Below are 26,979 nucleotides of genomic sequence, written 5' to 3'. Positions count from 1 at the left end.
CGTCGGATTAGCTTCAAAATATCTTAAATTTCAGATATCCCTCTCACCCAAATAAGCGTATTGTGGAAAGTTAGTGTCGATCAAAAAATTGGTTCAAAATCGGATTTCATGAGTAATGTTTCAAAATCCACAAAAAGACACGTGAAATCAGAGAAAATTTGAATTGTTTCACTAGGTACAGAATCGGTTTGCCTACCGATTTTGTGCCTCGTGGCACAATTCAAATGATACTTGAATTTGGCGTGACCACTTTTTCCTTTAAAAAAGTACAAAATCGGGAGATAAACCGATTCTGTACCTGTAGAAGAAAAGAAGGCACAGAGCAACAAGGAGTTCAAAGTGCAGGAAGATTGGTTGTCACCTGGATTTGAGAAAACTACTACTACACTGTCCAATTTCAATTTGTCCACCTATTTTTTCGTTCAAGATCATTTTCAGATCCATCAAATAAACATTTTCTATAACTTTGACTAATTTCTGGAATATTCATAATTTTTGTACAGAAAATTCAGATATCTGGTGAAACTGAAATAAAGGCTACATGGTACATGAAATCATCAATTCGAGCTGTTTCTATACATGCGAAAAAATTCTTCAAATTTCAACCGTCTTATATCAAAAGTCTGTGAACTGATAAAATATTAATCATAATATCAGCAATATTTTATCAGTGTGCAGATTTTTTATATTTCCCATGGGAACCGAGATAATTGAACAAGAATCAGGTAAACCATCAATTGAATGTTCCACATTCCTGATTCTTTCCCCAGTTTTGTTCTTTGTATCAGCTTTGATATCTTTTCTTGCACACGACACAAATACCTCACTTTCCTTTTCCCGCCAGTCACACGATAACTCAATTTAGCATCTTTTCATTTGCTTGAATGTTTGAACCCATGGTGTTTGACCTAATGTCTATAACGCAACAATTTCACAAGAAAACAAGCCAATTCACTTCATTAAATCACACAAAATATTTGGTTTTTGAGATCATCATACATAGATCCAATTAGGTATTAATTATTCATTCTCCTCCCTGACGAAGCGTGTGAATCGGTTCAAAGTGCTTTCGGAGACTTGTGGATCGATGGTTCTGTAAAAAGTTTCATGTTTTGTAATTGAGACTACAAACTACAAACCTGAACGCCGAAAGAAGTCGTTGGCGAAAGAAGTTGGCCTCGTGACCGCGCGAGTATTGGTGCTCGGGCAATTGAGCTTCGACACCTGCAACACTTCACCGTGGGAAAGTTTGAATGTGGGAATCCCAATGACAGTATATAAATCTTGCCCCACTGTTTTCGATTTCATTTTTCTTTTCGAATTTTTGATCGAAAAGGCATTTTACTATACAAAACACTCATTTGATTTGGTATCACACACAAGTCATGTCAAATATTTTCGTGTCTGATCGAAAAATTGAGCTATCGGCGAAATGTTTTCGTGTCGCTTCGACGAAAGGACACAAGGGTCAACACCATCATCCTACGGTACCGGCTACTATAAAATTTAACATCAAGCATGGATTCCCGAAACTTCCAAAGAGCTTTTGGCTTTCGTTTGAAGAGACAATGTCCAGAAATGCGGTGAGTTGGGTTTTCAGCATAGAAACTTTTGGATAACATTGGTTTAAGCTTGAGTCATGTTGATTTTTAGAACAACTCATTGCTTGGGGTCTATGAAAACAATTTAAATTTTGAACATGGCTCACAGCATCTCCGAAAAAAGCATCATTTCAAGTTTTTAAAACCTTCAAGCTAGTTAAAATACCGTCAGGGCTCTAATATGAGCCCACCAACTATACATTAACGAGCTCAATTATCTCAATTAATATGCGAGATAGTAAAAATTTGTAAACAGACAAACCATTTTTGATTTCATGATGAACAATTTGTTAGCTGACAGATTTTTGATAGCTCTGATAGAAACCGAGTGGACGTATAGCATGGGCTTCTATTAGGACATTTACGGTTAATGCTCTAATAGAAGCCCACCTTTTGAGCGCAATTATATCATTATCTCGGTTTCCATAAAAGCTATCTAAACATTGTTAACTAATAAATTGTTCATCATTTTATCACCAATATTAAATCAGTTGACAAATTTTTGATATCTTCGGTAAGAGCCGAAATACTTGAGCTCAAAGTACACCTACCGCAACCTTAATAGAACACTACCCGAACTTTCAACTTTGAACCCATATATCCCGGTTCCTATAAAAGCTATCTAAAATTTTAGACTGATAAAATATCGGTGGTAATATGATAAACAATTTACTAGTTGAAAATGTTTTGATATCCCTCATTAGAAACCGAGACAATTGAGCTCAAAATACAGTAGTTCAATTCGCCTTACCATCGACAGTCCATGCTCCAACAACTCCCAAAATGACAAAGAACAAAACGATGAGTCTCGCGATCATCTTCGAAAAATTAGTCCAAATCTGAAAATATCTCAAAGTCCGAAAATTACAAATCCATTCATAAAAAGCCTCAAGATGTATACAACGTGAGACGGGATTAACAAATAACAATAGGTATAGAGTAGGCTACGTCACACTATAAGTCCCCCAATGGATTCAAAGCGGTCACACTCTGTTTTTATTGTTTTCATTCATAGAATTTGTCTTAATGGACTACTACTACAGTAATCCGATCCCTGTGATCCACGTGGGATTCTCGTGGATCCACCTATATTGGTGTAATACTGCTTCTCTATCTATGAACTCTTACAACAAGATAGGAGACCACCGTCAACTTGAGCATTTGCCTCTCTTTTTTTATTTGAAATGACGATTGATCACACCAATGCCCATTCAAGAAAATAAATAGTAGGGAATATGAAGAGAGCGCAGAGAAAAAAAGCTCTTGAACATTTCGCAAAGGCTATGAGCAAAAAGGCGGACAAAAAAAGATGAAAAGAGATTTTCGGGGGTACAGAGAAAGAAAAAGAAATTGATACAGTCAATTGGAAGAGCCCACAACATTTTTCTTGCTATTTTAGAATTATTTTTCATATTTTTTGAAAATTTTACGAGTTCTTTGATTTTTTTTTACTTTCTAGGCTTCCGGAACGGAACACAACTAGCTTAAAATTTTCTCTAGGCCAGTTTTTTGGTTGGTTTCTTATTTTGAATTTTGGAAGCTTCGAAAGGAACACCGTACTTGCCTCAATGAGCTTAATCATATCGGTTCTTATGAGAGATATCAGAAAAATTTTCAACTAGTAAATTGTTTATCATATAATCACCAACATTTCATCAGTTGACACATTTTTGATATCTCGCACAAGAACTGAAATAAGTAAGCTCAAAGTTCTAGCTGTTACTGATAGTGACACGGGAGGAAAACACCTGAATTATCTCAATTGTTATACAAGATATCACAAATTTCTCAACTGATAAAATATTTTTGATATTATGATAAACATTTTGTTAGTTGACCACTTTTTGATATATTTCACAGGAAATGAGATAGGTAATCTCAAAATGCACAGTAGGTGAAATTTGACATTTTAATTTTAAATTCTAGGTCATAGAAAACGGGGGTCTACTACTGACTTTTTGATTGCAGAGCTCAATTTTGTCTAGCCCTGCCTGACTCTTAAATCTTTCAAATTTCAAAACTTCTAGCTATATTTCCAGCGCGTCATCATGTCGGTCATGCGAACCAGGACCCTCCAAGAGGTGTTCGAAGAATCAAAAATGGTAATTTCCCAACTAACCGAGGAGGAAATTCACGAGTTCAAAGAAGCATTTCTCCTGTTTGACAAGGTAAATGTTACCGTTGAGAATTAGGATTCCTAGCTTTTTTTCTCCAATTGTCTCGTCAAAAAAAAACGAACGTTTGTTAGACATTCATGAGGAATGGCAAATGGGGGGAACAATACGAAAAAAGAAAGAAACATAAATAACAGCCTAGTCATGAATTGTTTTCCAGGACGGAAACGGCACGATTTCGATCAAAGAATTGGGTGTGGCAATGAGAGCACTTGGACAGAATCCAACAGAACAGGTAAGGATTACTGTAGGTTAAAAAGGACGGGACTCAGTCACAGGAGGTTAGACTAGGTGGGTCCAGTATTTGGGTCCTAAGCTTGGAAGAAACTAGCGCTTTTGAAAGCTAAAGCTTCAAAAACAACTTCTCAATAAAACTACAGTAACCCAAAATATTTCAGCAAATGATGGAAATCATTCACGACGTGGATTTGGATGGAAACGGACAAGTCGAGTTTCCCGAATTTTGTGTTATGATGAAAAGGTACAACTAGTACGACTTACATATCTCCCCGAGAGCACAACAGAAATACGAGCGAAAAAAGTGGGCGGAGCCAAGTTTCCTCACATTTCTAGGGGCAACCGAGTCGGTCGTCTGAAGTGAAATAGGCAGATTTATAGTAGTCTGGTATAGTGGAAAATGGGATTTTCAAGAGGGATGAGTGACAGAGGGAAACGTCATGAGGTTTTGGAAAAGGAAAGGATTTTGAAACAGAAATAGAAATTTGAGAGAGGGGGGATTAATGGTGTGGAACTTTATATGGAAAACTTTTGAGAGAGAAAGGAAATGAAGGTAGAGCACAGGAAATTGCATTTGTTTTGAAGATGCAGAATAATCGGTGCGTCCGGAAGGATCTAGAAGGATCTGGTAGGATCCAGAACAGTCCTGAAGGGTCTAGAAAGAGCTAGAAAGATCCTAATGAACTCAGACGCGTCCCGAGGCGTCCTGAAGGATCCAGGAGAAGCCCGGAGAATTCATAACAATCCAGAATGTTGCAGAAAGATTTAGAAGGATCTAGACAGGAATGTCTTGAAAAATACAGAAGGATTCAGAGGGATCTAGAAGAATCCAGACGTCTCAAAAAGGATCTAAAAGAAACCAGTAGGATCTATACGGTTCTTAGAGCCTCCAGAAGGGTCCAGGAGGATCCAGAGAGATTCGAAAGTTTTTAAAAGGATTCAGAAGTATCTAGAAAGATCCAGGACGTTCTAGAAAGATCCGAAAAAGTCTAGCATAAGCTAGGAAAATTCAAAAAGTTCCAGAGGAATCCAGCATTTTTGGAATTTTAGAAATTTAAAAATTCTGAGATTCTAAAGTGGAGAACGGAACCTTCGAAATTTATTTGAAATTTCGTTCGAAATTTTTCACCTGGTACCCCAAAACGTAAAGTCCGCATGTATTATTAATTTGAGGTTTGCCTATAAAATCTTGGGTGCTGGCTGTTATGTTCTAGATATTTCAAAAGTTTTGGGATCTTCAGAATATATATCAACTACGGTAAAACCTGTAATAGAAGAGCACCATAATTTGAGCCAATTTATCTCGGTTCCTTTGAAAGCTATCAAAAAAATTTCAACGGAAAAATTGTTTATCATAATATCACAAACATTTTGTCAGTTAACACATTTTTATATCTCTCCTAGGAACTTTGATAATTGAGCTCACAGTGGTCGGCTTCTATTAGAGCAATTACGTTAAGTGAATGTCAAATTAAAGTGTGAATAACTAATCTTACTATTAGAATAATCTGCATAGCCAATATTATTTCTGACCAAAAAAGGCAACTAGAAATTCCTTCCTTTTTTCATGTCATAAATGTTTCAAAAGCTATGCAAAATGCCTCTCCCTACCCCCTCAAACGTCACCTGAGAGCTCACACATATTAATTCAAGCGTTATGATGACTTTCGTTTAGAATAAATTAGCGAAACGTTTCACTTTGATCTATTTTTGCGTACATTGCAGTTTTTATGAGCAATCTTTAAAAAAGTAGAATGAATTAGTGACGTACTAAAAGGGTCTCTCAAAGTAGGTCATAAAAACGAATTGTTGTTCTAAAATGCGGCTAAAAGGGTCTCATGGGGACAAAGTGAGAATAATTAGAAGGAAAAGCGAACTCTCGGTACCCATGGGGACCGGGAATAGCGTCAATATGAAAGTTATTCAAAAAACAAATACACATATAGATTTGGTCAGGTAAGGGATTTGTGTTGTTTATTTGGAACGTTTTTTTTAAATAATTTTTCCACACGCTTGGACTGCAGGTACCTTTGTGTAGTGGCTCAGCAGTTCAAACATTGGGGGCTAACTCTATTATACGGTACTGCTGGTTCTGGATTCATCTGGGATCTTCTTAATCCTTCTGAATCATTATAGCTCTTTCTGATTTCTTCTGGATCCTTCTATATTTTTCTGGAGCATTCTGAATCCTTCTAGACCCTTCTAGATCCTTCTGGATCTTTCTGGATCCTTTTGGGTTTTTTTTTCTTTCTGGACCCTGCTGGTTCATTTTGGATCCATCTGGATCTTTCTAGATACCTCTGAACCTTTCTATATTTTTCTAGAACCATCCATCACAAGTCAACTACCATGAAATAATGTTCGTCCATTATGGGTCAAGTTATGTGTTGATATGAGAATATGGGAGGTAGAGGAATATGGAAAAATGGAACTATGGTTGGGCTTTATACAACCCAGATTTTTTTTTTTTGTTTTGTGAAAATGCTCAGTACCTCATACGCATGGAAATAGCCTATTTTTTCTAATCTCAACCACTAAATTTCCAGAATCATGAAAGAAACCGACTCGGAAATGATTCGCGAGGCGTTCAAAATCTTCGATCGTGACGGAAACGGAGTTATCACTGCCAATGAGTTCAAGTTGTTCATGGTTCGTGTGTCTAGAAGTTTCTATGAACTTGTCACTTCCAGAAAATCCAAATGATCACTAATTCTTATTGTGTCTATTGCAGATTAACATGGGAATGTGTTTCGATGAGTGTGAAGTTGAGGAAATGATGAATGAAGTTGATTGTGATGGTGAGTAGTTTTTGAAATACTATGGTAGAAAACAATAGGTGGACTTAAGAGATGAGCAATGACGTGAGAGAGGAAGTTCTGAAAACGAACTGATGTCATGGGGAAACTCCAGGGAGACCAGGGAGTTAAAGACGTGCATCTTGAGATTCAGGGAATGAAGTTGTAAACAATAGGAAATTGAACCGTTTCAGGTATTAGGGATCCTGAGATTTTGACTTCCCAAGTTAATAAGATTTTAGAATTTTAAGGTTTCAAGGATCCAAGGTTCCAAGGTTCCAAGGTTCTAAGGTTCCAAGGTTCCAAGGTTCCAAGGTTCTAAGTTTCTAGAATTCTGAGAACATTAGATTCCGAATTCTAAGATTCTAAAATTTTCAGGAAACGGAGAAATCGACTACGAGGAGTTCGTGAAGATTTTCAGCTGATCATCCAACTTATCTGGCTTTATCCTATAGGGATAAACCAAAATAAGTTAGCGTATTTTTCTCAAAAATCATCATCACACTTCAAATAATGTATTTCTTATACGTCAAATCTGTTGACATTCTAAAAATGAGTAAATAAGAGTTGTACATATATAATTGGAAAACGAAATCTAATAAATGGTGTTATTTAATCACAGATGAAAAATCTTTATAATGATTTTTCCGACAAATTCTGTTAGAAATAGTGTTCTGGTTTTGGGTCAGCTTGCGGTAGGTGGATATTTGCTGCAGAAAATAGAATGGGGTGTAAGGGGAAAATGGAATCCGAATTTCAGAAGATTCAGAAGATTCTAAGAATAGTTACAATCAGATTTGCAGAATTGTAGACTGTGCTAGTAACTTTGAGCTCAACTATCTTAATTACTGTAAGAGATATCAAAAATGTGTCAACTGATAAAATGTTAATCACACTATCACCAACATTTTATCAGTTGACAGATTTTTGATATCTCTTACAGAAATCGAGATAATTGAGCTCAAATTTTCAATATCTGTTGGCGTTATTTTTGACCATTAGCAACCGGCAGGAGCCAGACAATCCTAATAATAACCAGCATTACAAAAAATTTAGCAATAAATAAATTGTTTCAGTTTTTTCAGGGTTTTCTTTTACGTAATCCCTATATCTAGGTATTGCCTGTTAAAGATATTTTATGGCCATAAAAAGTTCATTATATTTTTAGCTACGAAAGTTCAGATTACAAAAAAAAAGATAAAAATAAAAATCCAATGACCAGGTCATTTTATTTTCTGTGCTTAGGTCAACAAAAATAAATTTACCAAGAATCAAAATCGATCTAGCTCAAATGAAATATTTAAAATGTTAGAATAAAAAAAATAAGACTCATTCTGAAAATAATAGATTAAAAATAAAGCTAGTTTCTATTCAATTTTCATTCTGAAAATTGAAAAATTATATAAGATAGAAAAAATATAGATCAGCACAAAAATATAGCTGAATTCGAGTTGCCCCAACCTCATGACTTTACGATTATTCTGTTGAAGCCAAATGCACGTAAAATGAGAAAAAATGTATCAGGAAAGGTTCAAAAAGACCAAAACAGTGTTGTCATATTGGCCTCCATGACTCTGGGATATTTTTTTAGTTTGGTCGTGACTTGGAAAATCCGAAAAAATCAGGTCATGACCGAGAAAAAAACTAGGTCATGACGTGGAAAATCCAAAAAGTTTGGTCGTGACCTAGAAAATTTAAAAAAATTAGATCATGACCTAAAAAAATTAGGTCATGACCTGAAAAATCTAAACAATTAGGTCGTGACCTAGAAAAAAATTAGGTTCTGGCCAAGAATATTTGAAATAATGAGGTCATCACCTAGAAAATACAAAAAAATTGGGGTATGACCTAGAAAACTCAAAAATTTAGGTCATGGCTTAGAATCCAAAAATTCCAAAAATTGAAAATTGGCTCATAGTTTCTTCTATTTCAGGACAGTAATTTTTAATCACCAGCGGAGCATTTTCGAACTATTTTTTTTCAGATTTTTACCAATATTTTTTCTCGATTTTCAGATTGTTCGCGTCCAATGGTTATAGCTATTTTTTCCTCATTTTATTTCTTTCAACCTTTCAATTTTCCACCTTCCAAAAAGAAATCAAAGAATCGAAATATTAATTTCACCAAAAAAGTTTCGATTTCATTTTAATGTTATTGTATTCTTTGAAATAGCCATTGCGTGCAAAAGCAATCTCTCCCGCCAATAATAACTAATCCAATATGTGTCACTTTTCATCAAAATCAAACGCCTTTCACCAATAACTTTTCCCCTATTCATTTCTTTATTCACATTGAAAGGAAAATTAAAAAGTGAGATCAGTTCTTGGTCATTCAAAAAGTGATAGTGTAAGTGGAAATAGTTTTTTGGTTTGCGTCAGGAATTATGGGATATTCATGAACAATGTGTCAGGTTGAACTTGGAAGTCAAGCAGACAAACTTGATAACTTTAATTTTTTATTAAAGTTCTACGTCACAGTCTAACAATAAGTCCGCAAAAAAGTCAACTTCCAGGAATGGAATTTTGCAGAAAATAGCAGAAAATGCTTTTAGCAACAAAGGAAAAAGTAAAGATAACACTTACAAACGGAAGAAATACAAACTTTCTGAAAGTCATTAAATTTCTCGAAGATGTTGTGTAGCTACCGTATTTCCTCTAGTAAAAGCTCACCCAAACTGTCACTTTTGACCTCTGATTTGAAGCATTTACGGTCTGTCCAGAAAAATTGAAGCGTTTTGGAAAATGGGCTCTGGAGTTTTGAAATTCAGGACAAAAATAGTATATTCTGGCTGAGAAGCAATGACTGGGTTAGGAATGATTTAAACTAATTAAAATTTCCGGAAAATTTGTGTCTTGTGTCGCTATGCAAGCTCATTGAATTAGCTTCAAATTTTGGAAAAAAAAATGTTGCTACTCGTTACTGACCTAAACAATTTCAATTTGCTTCAAAATCAAAATACAACGTTATAAAACTTAGTAAAAGTTCTCGGCATACATTTTCTAGAAATTTCAGATAGCTTGAAGCATCTTCAGCGGAGTTATACCTCCTGAGCTAACACGCACACACAATATAACGAATGATATCTCGGACGCAAGTTTGAATTGTCATAAAATTCGAGTGAAGCATTGTACTGATCCTAAATTCGAAGGGTATAAATTCAAATAATTCATTAGTAACGTGACCAAGTTTCAAATTAGTTGATCAACTTTGAGCTGAGTTATCGCTTGTCAAAGTTACCTCATCTATGAAAATCACAACGACATCTTTGGACAATCATAACAATCCCTAGACTTGAGAAACGCTTTGAAAGTTTCAGGAACCGTTGATCCGATATACAACAAGATTTCTACAAATTTTCATACTTATGTTTAACGATATACCTGCTTTTTATCAGTCCGACTGATTGTGTGCGCCCTGTACCATTTTTGCTCTATTGACCAAGAGCCCGTTATTCAAAACGGATTAAAATTTTTCTGGAACCAATTTAGACTGTAACATACTTAGTCTCCGAAAATTAACCCTAGAAAATCTCTCTTCAATGTTTGAAAGCTCTGATTTTTTTCAATTTTCGACTGAATTCGGGGTGAGTTATTTCACAAAATATGGTTTGTTTGCCACAATACAAGGCCATCTGGACCTCCGATACCAAAAAATTGATATTCAACATCTGCATTTGTCTACCAGGTAGGTATCTATAACAACAACAGTATTCCTTCTTCATTTTTTTTCAGCAATTCAAAAAACAGACGTTTGACATCATCTTTTCTTCTCCTCTTCCTCATCATCATCTTCAGTCAATTATCTATGCATTCATCTTTTATTAGCATACCTGATTTATGTTTCTTTTTACTCCCCTTCGTTTTTCCTCCCGTATGATCCATCACAGACTTCCCGTTGATTTCATCTGCCGCGATTTCTCGCGATTCCTCTTCCATATATATTTTTCTGTGTATGTGTATCAAATGACACCTTTTGCCCTCTGTGAATAAATGATTGTATATGAAAAAGAGAGAGAGAGAATATTCCCAAAACTAGGAAGACACAAACATATTGTTGTCTCCTCCCACCCTCCTAGTTTTCATAGATTCAATTACATAGATTCAACCTTTTCTATCGGGTTACCACCACCTCATTTCCTTTTTGATTTGCATGAAGATGGATTTTCGATTTTCTGTGTATTTGTGGGTAAATGAAACATCAGATTTCTCTTCGCAGCTAAAATTTTGAATATTATACTCTTTGTTTAGCGGAGCGCAGTTGCGCGCTGCCCAATTTTTATTCGAAAGTTTTAATTTTTCAATCTTAACGAACTGTTTTTTACTCAAAATGTGCTTTTCAGCCGCACATCCAAATTTAAAGAAAATTCCAAGTCTGGAAAAAATGGTGTACGTAAGACTTGTAGAAGAAGGTCCCCTAATTTTGAGCCAATTCTTCTCGACTGCTGTCAACGAGATAAAAAAAGTTGTCAAGTAATAAATTGCTTATCATAATATCACAAATATTGCATCTGTTAACCCAATTTTGATATCTTGCATAGCAGCTGAGATAAATTGGCTCAAGCTTGGCAGTGCGGGGACCCTTCTATTACAGGTTTTAGGGTTGAAATTAAGCAATTGCGCTCTACTGAACAAGCACCTTACAGTCGGAATTTTTAGTGACCAAAAACTTTGAAACTACTCAGATGACATTAACCATCTCTTCGTCATGTATTATGACCATAACAGTCCACACCTCCCAGTAGTTCCAGTTCCTTTTCTCTCTCTCTCTCTCTCTCTCTCTCTCTCTCTCTCTCTCTCTCTCTCTCCATTTCGAAGTTCGTCCATAATCTTGTTAACAACAATACGTCTCTCTATTCGTCACCAAGTACTAACTACTAACCAAAAACTCTTATTTACATGTACTTATGCAAATTTTCCACAGGCATTCTCTGCATGTCGAAACCTAATCGAGAGGTGTAGATCTTCACAAGAGGATTACGTCACATTATGAATTTATTTCTAGAAAGTTTATTTGTAGGATGATTTGTGATTATTGAATTTTTCTAGTTTCTGGAAGGTCAATGTGTTTGTTAAAATGGATGTCGGTCATATAAAATTACAGTACCTTACAGGACAAAAAGGTATCTAATTTTGAGTATTTTCTTAAAATTCGGGCCAAAAATATTAGACTTCGCTAACAGAGACTAGCTCAAACCGCCAACTTTGAGCTCAATTATCTCGATTCCTATGAAAGATATCAAAAATGTTTCAATTGATAAATCAATTTTGATTTTATGATGAACATTTTATCAGTTGACAAATTTTTGATATAATTCACAGGGATTGAGATAATTGATCTGACATCTTGCGTAAGCTTCCTTTAAAGGAAGCACAGTGTCTTTGAGTGTAAAAGTTAAATCTGAAAATCAAATTTATTGTTCAGTACTATATAATTTACCAAACTGTATCTTGTTGTTTTCTACATAGTTGCAAAATCTCGGGCCGGCCCGGCCCGGCCCGCGGGTCTGCTCGTCGAGAATTTTGGCGGGCCGGGCCGGGGTCTGTACAAACACGGATTTTTTCGACTTTTTTTGGAAAATTGTGACATTTTCTCAAAAATTTAAACAAAAACGACCTATTTTTTGACTACTTTCTACTTTGTTAATTTTGTTAAATAATGTAACTTTTCTTCTTTTTTTAATTCAAAAAAGTTACCCAATTTTTCATTGGAAATTTTTCAACAGTGATAGGCGGGCCGGGCCGAGAAAATTCGTCTACCGGTCCGGCCTTTTGCAACTATGGTTTTCTATTCCCCCCCCCCCCCCCCCCTATCCACAGTAATAAATCCGAGACTTTATATCACTATGCGGCGACGAGACACGTTTAACAGCCCACTTGTTAACTTAATTACCTATTCGTTCTGCGTCTCTTCATCTCTCTCCTCCTTCATCTCAATCAAAAAACGAACAGCTTTTGCCCATCCCTCGGATAGATAGTCATCTGGCTTCCCCCTTCTGTCGTTACATATCCCCCTCCCGATAATGATCAGTAATTCTTAGCGTCTCTTCAAATCGTGGTCCATCTCTCTTGTCCCCAAGGGAAGGGACCAGTGGATGGAGGTAAACAAATCCAATTGACCTGCGATACTCTGCGCAAATAACACAACTGTCCCCCTCTGTTATCTTTTTGTTCGCCCTATTTAAATTTTCCAGGATTTGACGCTTTTTGCCATTGGTCTAATCTTACCCTGCTATAACGCCCACCGCATTTCAGCTCATATATCTCGGTTCTCGTGTAAGATATCAAAAAGTTGTCCACTGATAAAATGTTAATCATAATATGAGAAATATTTTGTTAGTTTAAAGATTTTTGATACCTTTTACAGGAACCAAAATAAACTGGTTCAAAGGGCAAGCATTAGAGTGTTTACAGGACTTCAAACATTTTCTGGGTTGTGGTCAAAGAATATTTTTGGAGTCTCAGTCACTCTAACAAAAACCAAACAGTAGAAAAAATAACGTCTTCTGGAACCTTCTGGAACCTTCTGTCACCTCTTCCTAATACATTTTGATGTATCTTCATTGTCCTGTCCTGGTCTTGCCCTTCTTCTTCTTTCTCCTGTCCACTTCGACGGCAGCTGTAGAAATAGAAAGCAACGACGATGTCTTTTTGGCCCCGTCGTTGTGCACATCTCACGTCCTGATGTGTCTGCGTTTCTTCTACATTATCGAATCTCTCGCCGCCAATTGAGGCTCTCCTTAGCACATGCACACATTCTCACCCCCTCACTCCCTCTTGCCCATCTACTACCCTAACGCTTTTTTTTGCAACAGACATGGACCAAGAGGTCTAAACAAATCATTAGAGCTGATTTTTTTAGTTTTAGGAATTTTTTAAAGTTCTAATGGAGCATTATTTTTATGTTGTTTCTATTCCCATACTATTTTCAATGATCTATAATGTTTTTACATATTTTATGTCGCTTTCATTTTTTTGGATAATCCCTTGATTTATAATTTTCCGATATTTTAAATTGCCATATTCTGAATTCCTGTCTTTCTGCATTTTGGAATTTAAATTAATTTTTGAATTATTGAATATTTGAAATTTTCGATTTCTCGAATTAATGAATTTTCGAATTTTTCGAGTTTTAGGAGTTTTCTAAATTTCGAATTCTTGAACTTTCGTTTTTTGAAATTTTTGGAATCTTTGAATTTTCGACTTTTTGGAGTTTTTTTATTTTTTAGGAACCTCTGAATTTTGAAATGTAGTTTTTTTTCAAATTTTGAACTTAAAAATTGTCAGCGTTTTCTGAATTTTTTAATTTGAAAAACTACTGTAATTCTAAAATTCTTTTTTTCAACATAGCCCACCCTACACATTCACTCAGTGCTCAATTATCGCGGTTCCTATGAAAGGTATCAAAAATTAATAAACCAATAAAATATTTGTGTTATTGTGATAAACATTTTATTAGTTGGGCACTCTTTGAACAGAACCTGCAAACTGGCTTTAAATGATTTTATGAATTATTGATTTGACCAATGAAAACGAATCTACATAATTTCCCTTTTTTAATTTTCAAGTCCCGAAACTCTTTTTTTCGCAAAATTCCCAATATTCGTTTACACCTCTCTAACTACTTCACACATGCTAATCCATCAATAAAACACATAATATTAGAAATAAAACTTTCGCCTCTCTCTCCAGAAGTGTAATAACACATTGTATCTATCGTATCATCATCCGTTATCACGAACACATCTCCTATCAAATTTATCTTTTTCTTTTCTTCGATACATCATATTTTTTATCACCTATCATCTTTCATTTTTCGCTCCCTTCAGTCGGCACCCACTCTTTGATCCCTCCATTGGCTCCCAAACTCTTCTTTCTTTTTTTTCCACCAAAACTCATTCGTCTTTTTCTCATTTCTGTCCGTATGGTGTCCAGTCCATCCTCACCACGACCCATCAATCTATCCATTTTATCAATTTTTAAGTAGCCCCTTCTCTTTCCTACCAGTTCTCGTTTTCACTTTTCAATGCACGTTTCGCTTCATTTCCTTCTGAAATTCCTCCTATATCGAGGTCACCATTAGAGTCCAAGAACTTTCCACCATTCAATGTTTGTTTGGATACCAAAAAAGAGACGGAGCTGACAGGTGGTGAGGGGAATTGTTTGGTTTAGCAGAGCGGAAGAGCAAATCAGTCGGCGGCCCGTTTTTGATGTGGTTTCAAAATAAACAGTACCTTTTTTTTTCTTCTCTGCAAATTAGCTACGTTTGTAGTCAGGGTTTTGCCTAATTGACCTAAAAAAACAAAATCAGAGATTCTTTGTAAAATTCCTACAATGTGAATCCTCTAATATAAGTCCACTCTATACGTTTACTTTCAGCTCAATTATCTCGGTTCCTTTAAAAATATCAAAAATATGTCAACTAATAAATTGTTTTTTATAATATCACCAATATTTTGTCAGTTAACCACTTTTTAATAGCTTTTAAAGAAACTGAGATAATTTTACTAAAAACTCACTAATAGGGTTGGCTTCTATCAAAGCAAATACGTCAGTCAACCTTGAAGACCTGGAAAAAGTACATACGAATTTTTCGATTATTTTGAAAATTTCAGAATATTCTTAACAAAATTATAGATTCAATTTTGTAGTTGACACTTTTTTGTGAATTTCCAAAGAAGCGAGATAAGCGGTTTTGAACAAGGTTCAACATTTTCGGAACTTTTTTGATTACAAACGGTATATTTCATCAGAATGAAATTCGGCGAAAAAGTGGTCAATTACAAAATTGAATCAATTTTAATGTTTAGTATTAATTGAATTTCCCAGAGTATCGGAAAAATTCTGGATTATTTTTGAGGGGTTCCAAAGTTTACTACCGTATACACTCCAATGGGAGCATCAACCGCCATAACTTTCGACTTTGAGCTGATTTATCTCGGTTCCTGTCAAAGATATAAAAAATTTGTCAACTGACAAAATGTTTATCATACTTTTTTAATATTTTATTAGTTTACAGATTTTTAATATCTATTATAGGAACCGAGATAATAGAGCTCAAAGAAGCACATCTAGGTGTGAGCTTCCATTAGAACATATACGGTAACCTTCACGCCAAAGGCATCCCAGAACTTATGAATTCTATCCCACAGGCAATTTCGAAACTTACAAGTTTTCCTCTTTTTTTTTACAATTCTCAATTCTCTCCTTTCCCATTTTTCTGTTCCACCATCCGAACAGAACAGAAAAGTGGTAGCAATTAAAGGCTGAACATAACTACACACTGTGTCCTTTTCGTTTCTCTTACCTGGAACTTCTAAGAAACTTCAAGGAAAAATGAAAAATGAAGTCCAGTTAGGATCGCTTGTTTGCTCAGTGACTCTTTCCTTATGAAAAGGATAGTGTGTACAGTTGAAGATACGCAGAGAGGGTGAGAAGAAGCATGTTCGGAAAAGACCAGTTTCACTTTCATTATGACCCCTCTCTCGTTTTGCTAGGCAGATGCTGCTAGTGATGGTTAAGTTTTGTGTCTACTTGATGGATTAGCCAGTTTCTATGATCTACATGATCCTTGGTCAGTTTTAGGACCATTTTGTCGATCAATTTTTTCTGAAAAAGTTACTTTAGATTTTTCGGATTTTTCGGAATTTTTCAGAATTCTTAGAAATTGAAAAAATCAAACAATATTTTGGTTTTTTTTGTTTCGCAGATTTTTCACATTTTTTGAGCAATTTCAGAATTTCTGGAAGATTTGGAAATTTTTGGTTTTTTCAAAAATTTTGGAATTTCTGGAATTGTGGGTCTGAGGAAGGGCAAGATCATCTTGGAGCCCATGTATATCGGTTCCGATCACCCAACTGAAAAAATGTTCAAAATTTTATGGTTAACGTTTTATTAGTTAATCTATTTTTTATATCTAGCTTTGAGAGCGAGATAAATTGGGTCCAAGACGGTGCACCATATTTCCATGTCTACGAAAATCCCATTTCGAGAATCCTCAGCATGTCCCATTGTTGCTTCACACCCGCTATCCCTTTTCAATACCCCATCCAATTCTGTCTGTCTCAAATCTTTTGGCACCCTATTCCATCCAATTCTCACATCTCCTCCATCCCCCTAATTGCCCATTTTGGGACACTCTCTCTCTCAATCGGAAAACGGGACCTCCCCGAACGCTTGAGTGGACTCCTAATTACACGAAGTGCTTGTAGTAGTTGGATTGAGAGGAAAAGTTGTAAAAGGGAAAGAGCCCATCAATTTCGTGCTCATTCATTGTTCTCTCAATGGAGAGAGAGAGAGAGAGAGAGAGAGAGAGAGAGAGAGAGGGCATCTGTTGATTCAGACGTTTTGGAGTCCTAAGTCCTAGTTCTAGAACCTTCTAGAACTTCAACGTCTTAAATTTAGTGCTTCCAATTAAAATCGTAAATTCCAAACGTTCTTTTGCAACTTGAGGGACAAGAAGAGGTGATAAAACAAAATAGCCACGTCATAAAAATTCCTTCTCTTTTCAAATTTCCAACATTCTCAGTTTCCCTTCCTCTGTCCCCTCATTTTTAACTTCCTTGATTGAAATCACCAGAAAACACTGAACATTTTTGATCATACAATTTGAAAATTTTACCCTTTTCCCGCCTCTCCAAGCTCCAAGACGTTGTCAGAAGAAGTGTATAATTTAGAAGACGTCGTCAATCAGCAGATTTCCGTTTCCTGACGGGGGAGCACATTGCGTTTTTTTGGATTCTTTAGTTCTCGCTCCTTATATATTTTTGTTCTTTTGTTTTTTGTTCTCAAGCTATAGAGGACATTTTTCTTTTTTTTTCTTTTTTTTTGTAAAATTGTGTTGTCTTTTGTGGAGCTTTTTACAAATTGATGAGCATAGATTGTCACGACGAGGTGACGAATTTTTTTTAACGAAAATCGAAAATCTGAATCTCAAAATACGAAAATCTATAATTCTATAAATAGAATATAGAATCTTTTAAATTTTGAATATTCAGAATTTCGAATTTTCAAGATGTTGAAATTTCCTTTAACATTCGATGAAAATGGAAAATTTTGAATACTTAGCAATTCAACATTTTTGAATTTCGATCAACTTTGAAAGGTTCAAATTTTGAATTTTGAAAATGTTGAATTTTTCCTAATTTTCAAAATTTTAATCATTTTGAAAATGTTGAGTTTCCAGGATCCTTGGAATTTTAATCTTGAAATTTTAAATTTTGGAATCTTGAAATTTTAAGAATTTTGAATTTTCCATACTTGTAATCTGGGCCTTTGCCGGGCCTTCGCGGGGATAATTGGCACTTTCCATAAACTTTGAGATGTGACAGACCAATTCAATATTGCTTCGACCGGAAAGTTTATGGAAAGTGCCAATTATCTGGGTGCAAAACATTGTCAATGGTCAAATGCGCGTATTGTGCCAAGAACATATGTTTCCAGCAGTTTGTCATCGAATGCCACCGATGTGTATAGAATCCTCAACTGTTTTTTCAATAAAAAAAACAAAAAAAAATTGAAAAAAACATTTTGAAAAATCTTCGATGAACCCCCATGAGCATATTTGTGAATTTCTTCAAAAATTAAATGTCTGTTTTTATTCTGGAAAATGCCTATTCATAACGAGAAACTCCCGAAAAACATGTTTAAATTGCGTAAATTTTATTCCAGAGCCAGTTATGGCAGCTTAAAATAAAACAAAAAAATTTTGCAAATTTTTTGGGATCGGGAGAATCGAACCTACAACCTTCCTCCTCTGAACTTGCCATTTTACCACTTTACCACACTGCTGATCGAAATCTATTGTTTTAAAAGAAATACACTATTCCGTGAAAAAAATTTCACGAGAAATTGCTTAATCATAGGGAAACTTTTCTAGGTCACAACTCAGCTCACGTGAGCATTTTGCTGATTTTTTTTAACAGATTTAGAATCCTCATAAGCTCTTCTATCTGCTCCCAACATTTCAAAAAAAGTTAAACCTGCTCCCTCAAGTAACTCCCTTGTTAAATGTTGATTTTCCAATCATTTTTCAATATGTTTTTTCTTTAAAAAAAATAGTAAAATTCCCAATCATTTTCCCTCCTGTCCACCACACATTCCTACTCCTTTGATTTCCCTCGATGTGCTGATGTCTTTATGATATTCTCTAACCAACTCTCTTCATTTCCCACACTATCTCCCCTCATCAATTTGATGAGGTGAAGCACATTGTCTTTGTCTCTTCATTTCTCATACTCTCTTATTTTCCATTTTTCATTCATATGATATTATCTTTCTGGAAGAAGATAGGAGGAAAACTGTTTTTGCACAGAGCAGTCACTTTTGGCTCTTTTTTCTTATCAAACAGCTTCTTCTCGGTATTCTCTTCTTTTTATGTTTTCATTGAAATTCTATTTTTAAATTTCCGCTTTTCTGACAGAAACTCATGTCAAAGGTCACTTTTGTCAGTTTTTTTCCGAACGGACGAGTTGTCAATTTTCCCATTTCAAACCGCTTTTTGATCTCCAAATCTGCCCTCGGGGGGATCAGCCTTCTTTTCTTCTTCCTTTTTTAGTTTTTTTTTCAATGTTTTCACAATTTTTTAGTCTACCATGGAAGATTTTTAGACATCAAGAACCCATATTTTTTAGTCTTTTTTTGGAAACGAATTTCTTTTTCTGGAAAAAATGGGTTTTTGATAAGCATTTGAGAAGATTACCTGGAAAAAATGATGACATGAATAGAGTGAAATTCTGTTGGAAATTTGAAATATTTTTGAAAAAAAAAAAGAAAATTCAAAAATTCAGAAATTCAAAAATTCAGAAATTCAGAAATTCAGAAATTCAGAAATTCAGAAATTCAGAAATTCAGAAATTCAGAAATTCAGAAATTCAGAAATTCAGAAATTCAGAAATTCAGAAATTCAGAAATTCAGAAATTCAGAAATTCAGAAATTCAGAAATTTAGAAATTTAGAATGGAGAAAAATTTGAAAACCTAAAAAACCAAATCCTGGGATCTTAGAATTCAGAATAACACCTACCGTAAACACTCTAATAGAACGCCACCCAAACATTCAGCTTTTATACCATATATCTCATTTTCTGTGAAAGACGTGTAAAAGTGGTCAACTAAAAAAATGTTCATCGTAACATCAGTAACATTTTATCGGTTAACAGTTTTCCGATATCTTTTACAGAAAATGAGATATATAGGCTCAAAGTTGACTGTTTGGTGGGCGTTCTATGGAGTGTTTACGGTAATAATAAAAATGGAGCTCTCAGAGCTGTTGCCTCATAATTTAAAAAAAAACAGAAATTCTGAAAATATCGCATTTATTTTTCCCATTCCCATTATCCCTCCATTCTATTCAGGATACCGAGAACCTGATTATTTCCCCCTCTTTTCTCCTCTCTCCCATTATTTTTCCTCGCCTATTTTTCTATATTTTTCTCCTTTTAATTAGCGTCTCTTTCTGATTTTCGGATCTCAAAAAAAGAAGAAAAAGAAGAAGCTTCTCCTTCTTCTTCATTGTTATGCAACCCTGTCTTTTCGTCAAGAAGACGTTGTCCATCAATAATCAATTTGAAAAATGACGATGATGTACTTCTTCCTCCTCCTCTCCTTCTTCTTCTTTTTCTTTCTTATTTCTGGAAATAGAAAAAGAAGAAGAAACAATTTATTTTTTTTTCTCAAATTGACCTCTTCTACATTTTTTTTTTCATCACTCCTCCTCTTCTCTTTTCTCTTGCAATATCAAATTTCCTCGATTTTTTTTTCTTTTTCCAAGCTTTTCCACTTTTCCCAACTTTTCTCTTGCCTTCTGGCTTCCGATTTGTGTCAGTTTTTTTTTTGAGATTGCTCAGCTCTCAGTCAATAGATTACTGTAGCTTCAAAGATTATGTTGTTCCAAGTGATTACTGTAGTTTCTGTGTCGAAAAAATCAAGAATCTCTATTTAAATTATTATTTGTCTTTTTTTTTTCAAAAATTGATATTTTTCAAAAATTCGAGCTAAATTATTGTTTTCATATTTTCTTTCCTAATTTTCATGGAAAATTGATTTTGAATCAAAATTTAAGACACCAAATTCTTGATCAATTATTTCAAAACTTCCAATTTCAAATTGATTCCGAAAACTCTTCAACCATGAAAAGTTCTCAAAACGTCTCCCAAAACCAAAAAAAATGCCGTATTCCTTATCATATTATAATCACACACACATTTTTTTTGGAGAAGGGAACGCCCAATGACTAATCAAAAAACAGTTTATTGGCCTTTATATGCCCATTTTTACCCCCTCTATCATTCCCTTTTTTAATCATTTCCATAATCGGCTCATTTTTTCTGGGTTTAATCGATCACACTCTCTTATCGATAACCTATTTCCTTTCTGTGAAACCTCCCATTCTATTTTTGATCGATTTTTTTCTCTATTTTTTGCTCTCTCCTCTTCCGCAGCTTCTCCGAAAACTTTCTCAAAAATTTCCTTATTTTCCAGCCTACAGTAGTTATGCGAGACACAAAAGAATGGCGAGGGACGACGTCAACGAGTCGGGTATTCGTTCAAAAAGGATATCAATTATCAGATGAATTGGCACTTCGAAAAGTGCAAGTTTTGGAGAGGCGGTACGGTGGAGCGCAGTTGGCACATCGAGCAGCGACGATTATTCAAAGGGCATGGAGGGAATACTGTATAATGAAACAGTGGATGGTTATTAGGCATAAACATGATGCGTAAGTCTTTCTTTTTTTTAATAAAATTGCTGGACATGAATTAGCTTTAGCTAAAACCGTTAACCTATATTTCTCATTTCTTGTGAAAGATATCAAAAATGTGTCGACTGACAGAATGTTCGTCATAATATCACCTATAGTTTAATTGTTAACAATTTTTGATATTTCTTACGGTAACCGAGATTAATCGGGTCAAAGTTGAAAGTCCAGTTTTCGCCTACGTAGCTCATTGGCATTCCTCACTTTGAGCTCGATTATCTCGTATCCTGTGAAAGATATCAAAAAAAGGTGAACTGACAAAAGGTTTGCCATGATATTACCAACATTTTATCAGTTGACGGATTTTTGATATCTCTAAAAGGAGTTGAGATAATTGAGCTCATAGTCCAGCTATTGTAACTGTAATAGAACACCACCTGAAAGGTCAACTTTGCACTCAATTATCTCAGTTCCTTCAAAAGATATCCAAAATTTGTCAACTGATAAAAATTTGTCCAAAGTGTCACCAACATTTAAGCAGTTGACAAATTTTTGATATCTCTCCTAGGAACCGAGATAATTGAGCTCATGGTACTGCTACCCTAATCCTAACAGAACGCCACCCAAACCGCCAACTTTGAGCTCAATTATCTTAGTCCCTATAAGAGATATCAAAATTTTGCCAACTGATGAAATGTTTGCCATGATATCCCCAACATTTTATCAGTTGACATTTTTGATATGTCTGATAGAAACCGTGTTAATCGAGCTCAAGTTTATAACTAGAGTGGCGTCTGACTCATTCCCCAAAGGCAGAAACCTGTACTTTTTGTTGTTGTTCACCAAACTTTTATTTTGCAACAAGACATTAGTAATGTCTCTCTAATTAGACTGTTGTCGTCAACCAAAAAACTTTTTGCAAATTGAAACAAGAATACAACTAGTTTTTTTCAAGACTACAACTAGTAGAATTCTAGAGAACGAAAAAAAAATTAGAAAATTCTGAAATATTCTAGACCTCTGCCTTATATTTTCCCCGGAAAACACCATCCGTTAAGTTCCATGCATAAAACACATGTTTCCGGAACATTATCACATTTAGTAAATACACTCTCTTCTGCCGATTTAATGTGATGATGGCAATCGTTTTTTTTTTTCGATTTGAAAGCGAAACGTTCGTTTGTCCTTTCACTAACTTAATACCTGCTTTGTGTCTCTTTTCTTCAACAAACAATTCTCTTTTTTACAGAATACCAGACCATCTCGATGCAAGATGCGGAGTGTCAAACAGTCAGCGGAACGAGCTATCACTAACCAGGTTAGTAGCGTTTTAATTTTCGATACTTCCCATTTACTTTACTTTTAGTCATTTTGACTCACTAGTGCCTAGATGTGTCCAACGTTTAAAGATGATGTACGGTTAAATTTTTTATTGCTTTATTAGACAATCGTATATTACTCTGGTTCAATTTCGATGCGCGTTGCCGGCCGAGAGTGGGCGGATCCGGTAGCGAAATCCTTTAAGGGTCATGGTGTTTCTGACCCATTTTTCAGATTTTTCGACGAATTTTATCAATTTTGAACGTTTTTTTTTTCGTAAGAACCCGAAAATAGCAAAAATCGCCTAAAAACAACGGAAAATCGTCGAAATTTTGAAAAAAAAATTGTTCAATAATTTTCATTGTTTTCATGCAAATTTTGCGATTTGTCGGATTTTTGTGAAACAAAAATATCGAAATCGTTAAAATTCGTCGAAAAATTGAACAAAATAGAGCATGCACTTTTCCTAATTATTTTCTGACCTAATTTTTTGAAGAACTGCATGAATTTTGAGCTTTTTAGAAATAATTATGAAAAATACATGCTCCACAAAATTATCTCAATGGAAATTATCTAGAAAAAACTTCTAGTTTTTGGCGATTTTTCGGGGATTTCCCGATTTTCGCGAATAAAAGTTAAAAACGAAAAAAACAGGCCAGAAAATAATCTTAATAACTACATGCTCCTTTAAAGATTTCGCTACCGGATCTAAGCTCCGCCCATTGAAAATAGACCACAGTAAAACTTTCCGTTCCCATTTACTTTACTGTTAAACACTACCACCTGGTACACTGTCTTTCCTCAGGCACTAGGTACCGTGACTCAAAAATCTCTCTTTCTGAGAATTGGAGACACATGTTTATAGACCATTTTCTCCATAAAAATTGTCTCCCTTTCCTTCTTAATTCCTGATTTTCGCCACTTTTTGCGCGAATCTCATCCATTGGAGGAAGGATACGGTTTTTATGACGCCTCGGTGTGTATTATCCTAGACAGCGCTATTAAAACTTTCTCGAAGATATTTTCTTTTTGTTTTATATACATTGCGATCAGCTGGAAAATGCAAAAACAATTTTTCTTCCTTTTTTCAAATTCTCAGCATTTCCTGGATACTTCCTTTCTGGCGCGAAACGATCCTTTCCGGTAGTTTCGGACCCACACAACCCCATGCATAAGTATTTATTTATTTATTTGGCACACTTTTTTTCTATCTCAAGAGAAATTTTACGTTTTTTTTCGTCCTAGCGAGAAACGTGTCAAAATACGGACGGCACAGTTGACCACTAGAGAGCTCTGTGCCTAGATAATTTTGGCCTCGGACGGCGCGGAAAGAGCTGTCAAAGAATCGAAAATAAACATTTTGGACTACTCCCTTTTCGACACCCTTTTCGTCGTAATCATTGTGCCTTCTTGTGTGACCAAAGATGCAATTTTTCAAATTTTTGACATTTTCGAAAAAAAAAAGTTTTTTTTCGAGTAGTTTTTTAAATCGAATTTCAGCCATATATATTTTTATATGATTATTTCTTCTTCAAAACCAATTTTTCTATGAGAAATTCCACTGAGAATCATCTTCGAAATCAAATTTCAGAAATTTTTTCTTCAAATTATTCTGTGCAGTTTACCGGTGACAGTGTTTTGCGTACTTTTCATCGCATACCGTATCCCCGAGAAAGAGAGCACACCAACTGGGAGGAAAAGAAAAAGTGGGAAGAACCATCTGGGAGGAAAAATGGGCGGAGCCTAATTTGCAACCCTGGCACGGTCTTGCCGCATGGTTTATTTTTACCATTTGGTACCTGGTCAAGAAAAAACCATGCGACAAACCTCCCAGTTGGTGTGCTCTCCCGAGAAATTTAAATCAGAACTTTCTTGAAAAATACACCTAAAAAGCGGTAAAATAAGCGAAATTTTGGTTTTTTTCCGATTCCTAGGAAGAATCTGCATTTTTTCAAATCTATAAATGATGATTTTGTCTGAAAGATTAGCTATAGATTTCGAGATTTTTGGAATTTTCCGAAAAATAGCATTCGCGCTCTATGGCTAATTTTTTCGAGAGGGAACTTTAAATTTGTTCTTCTGAACTTTTTTTTCCTCAAAATCGTCAGAATTAAATAAAAACTTAACAAACATGAAGTTTCTAACCGCAATATTTACAATGATACTAGCATTTTTCAAAATACTAATGTACGAATTTTCCTCTTCCAGCCTTTTTTCGAATTCCTTTTTTTTCAGCCGCTACGCCACAAGCCTCAGCGCTCAACTCCGAATAGATCGTGCCGCCCGTTCGAATACCGTCGATCGGAGTCCACCGTCGCCAGCGCCGCCCGTACTGGCGAATTTGCAAAATTCGAATATGATTGGTATGTTTTTTGCTTCCCGACAATAATGTTTTGCTTCTCCTCTTCCTTTGTGACTAATTTACAAATCTGAAGAGAGTGAGTGACCGCAAGTGGCGGAGCTTTTTGAGTTTAAATTCAAAAGAAGTGTCTTCTTCTTTTTCTTCTTTTTTCTTCTCCATTTCTCGGTGGCATATGTGCGAAGATTCTCTGATGGAGTCGCCACCGCCGACGCCACTAAATTATCTTCTCACACAACAAATTTTCCCATTTCCCTCTTTTTTTTCATTTATCTTCTCTTTTTCTATGGCGCAGAGTCAGAAAATGTTGCCATTTTGTGTCGTTTCGGTGTTCGAAACGGAACGAAATGATCGGAATGAAAAGATAAACAGAGACAAGGTGACAGGTGAAAAGACAGTCAAACACCGATTTCTTTTTTATCTCATTTACTCGAAAAAATTCGAAAAAGTTCAATTTTCAAATGTTCTCATTTTTTCTAATCGTTGAGAACTGTTCCCGCTCACTTCGCGCTCCGCGCACCTTATCTACGCCCATCGGGACTTGGTTAGAAAGCCCCGCCGTGGTGTAGTGGTAAAGCGCCCGCCCTTCAATCCGATGAGCCCGGCACCCACAAGTTCGACCCCACCCAAGGGAATTTTGTTTTTTTTTCTCTTTTTTCTACAATCTAGAAACAGTCTAGATGTCAAATTAAGACCTTAGGTGTATATTTCATCAACCAACCTGTACACACTCGAGTTGAATAAAGTCATAAGACCCCCACCACTTGGATAAAATACTTCAAAGTTCATCGATCTTCTCCTCTTGTTGTGTCAATTGGCCAAGTTTCTCCTCCTCCTCGTCCCTTGCAGATGATAGGGAGGAGATGCCAATCAGTTCACATTCCACTTTTTTCAATGATTTTATATCTTTTGGTTTTTTGTCGCAGTTTTTTGAGTGATAAGAAAATGTTACTATTTTTGGGTTTTCAGAATTTTCCAGAAAAATACCTGAAACACCAAAAAGTGTATGTTCAGAAATCAATTTCGAAAACACACACCTTTTTTTGTTTATATTTGAGACATAAAACCGCCAACGGAGGTCTTCCTTCCCCTATGTGGGTGATAGTTTTTTTTTGTTTCGATTCGTCACTTTTTGAAACTTTTGAAAAAAATTTCAAAATTCCTTCTTTCAAATCCCCTAATAAAGCACTAATTGGGTCATTGAAACTTCAAAAAATAAACAATTTTTTCCAATTTTCGATTTTTCTAGAAAGTTCAAGAAGCCTCAATTTCTTGCTCATTGCTCATTTTGCTCACCTGTCAACAGTGATTCATTAGATACACAATGTAGCTGGCCTTTTTCTGGTCTTTTCGGATTTTCTTACTTTGAAATTCCAAGTTTTTTTTTCCCGTCCCGTCACTCTTTTCTCTTTTTTTCCCTAATTATTTATTCATCTGGGAAAGAAGTATGAGAAAAGGAAGAAGGCCGAACTATACAAACTTTTTTTGAAGCCGAGAACATAGAGAGAAAAAACTCGTAAAGTGTGAAACATGCAAATTTTCTCCTCGTCTCCAAATTCTTCGAATTTCCTTGTCACCTCGTTTAAAGTCGCACGGCTTGAATCTCACCACGATTACTGTATTTCATAGTTGCAAGCGAGCCGGTCCGGCCCGGGCAGGTGGCGGTCCGGCTGATAACTTGTCCCTAGAAGATATGCAGATAGTTTTGGTACCAAATGATAGATCTCGACAGGACCCATCATACCTATATCATTAGAGCCGGATTTCATTCTGGTAACATGCCGAAAAATGGGTTTGAATGA

The 26,979-nt window shown here is 35.4% G+C and overlaps 2 protein-coding genes across 2 annotated transcripts in view; both read left to right on the top strand.

Annotated features, from left to right (window-relative positions):
* Positions 1 to 1,385: 1,385 nt before the first annotated feature.
* Positions 1,386 to 7,232, top strand: Cbr-cal-3 (the record flags this gene model as incomplete). The annotated part of the gene is made up of 7 exons (XM_002634423.2): positions 1,386 to 1,583; positions 3,641 to 3,769; positions 3,936 to 4,010; positions 4,174 to 4,256; positions 6,559 to 6,661; positions 6,744 to 6,810; positions 7,186 to 7,232. The coding sequence occupies 7 exons, from the start codon at positions 1,386 to 1,388 to the stop codon at positions 7,230 to 7,232; spliced, it is 702 nt and encodes a 233-aa protein (XP_002634469.2).
* Positions 7,233 to 21,295: 14,063 nt separating this feature from the next.
* Positions 21,296 to 26,979, top strand: part of CBG10729 — a gene marked incomplete at both ends in the record, with an annotated part of 9,797 nt that continues 4,113 nt past the window's right edge. The window contains 3 exons of the mRNA XM_045236098.1: positions 21,296 to 21,519; positions 22,748 to 22,816; positions 25,054 to 25,181. Of these exons, the coding sequence (XP_045094343.1) occupies positions 21,296 to 21,519; positions 22,748 to 22,816; positions 25,054 to 25,181 (421 nt within the window). The remainder of the gene's footprint in view (positions 21,520 to 22,747; positions 22,817 to 25,053; positions 25,182 to 26,979) is intronic.

Source organism: Caenorhabditis briggsae (assembly GCF_000004555.2).
Source record: "Caenorhabditis briggsae complete genome, chrIV, whole genome shotgun sequence".
In the NCBI taxonomy this organism is placed as follows: domain Eukaryota; kingdom Metazoa; phylum Nematoda; class Chromadorea; order Rhabditida; family Rhabditidae; genus Caenorhabditis; species Caenorhabditis briggsae.
This window is presented reverse-complemented; position numbering and strand designations above follow the sequence as displayed.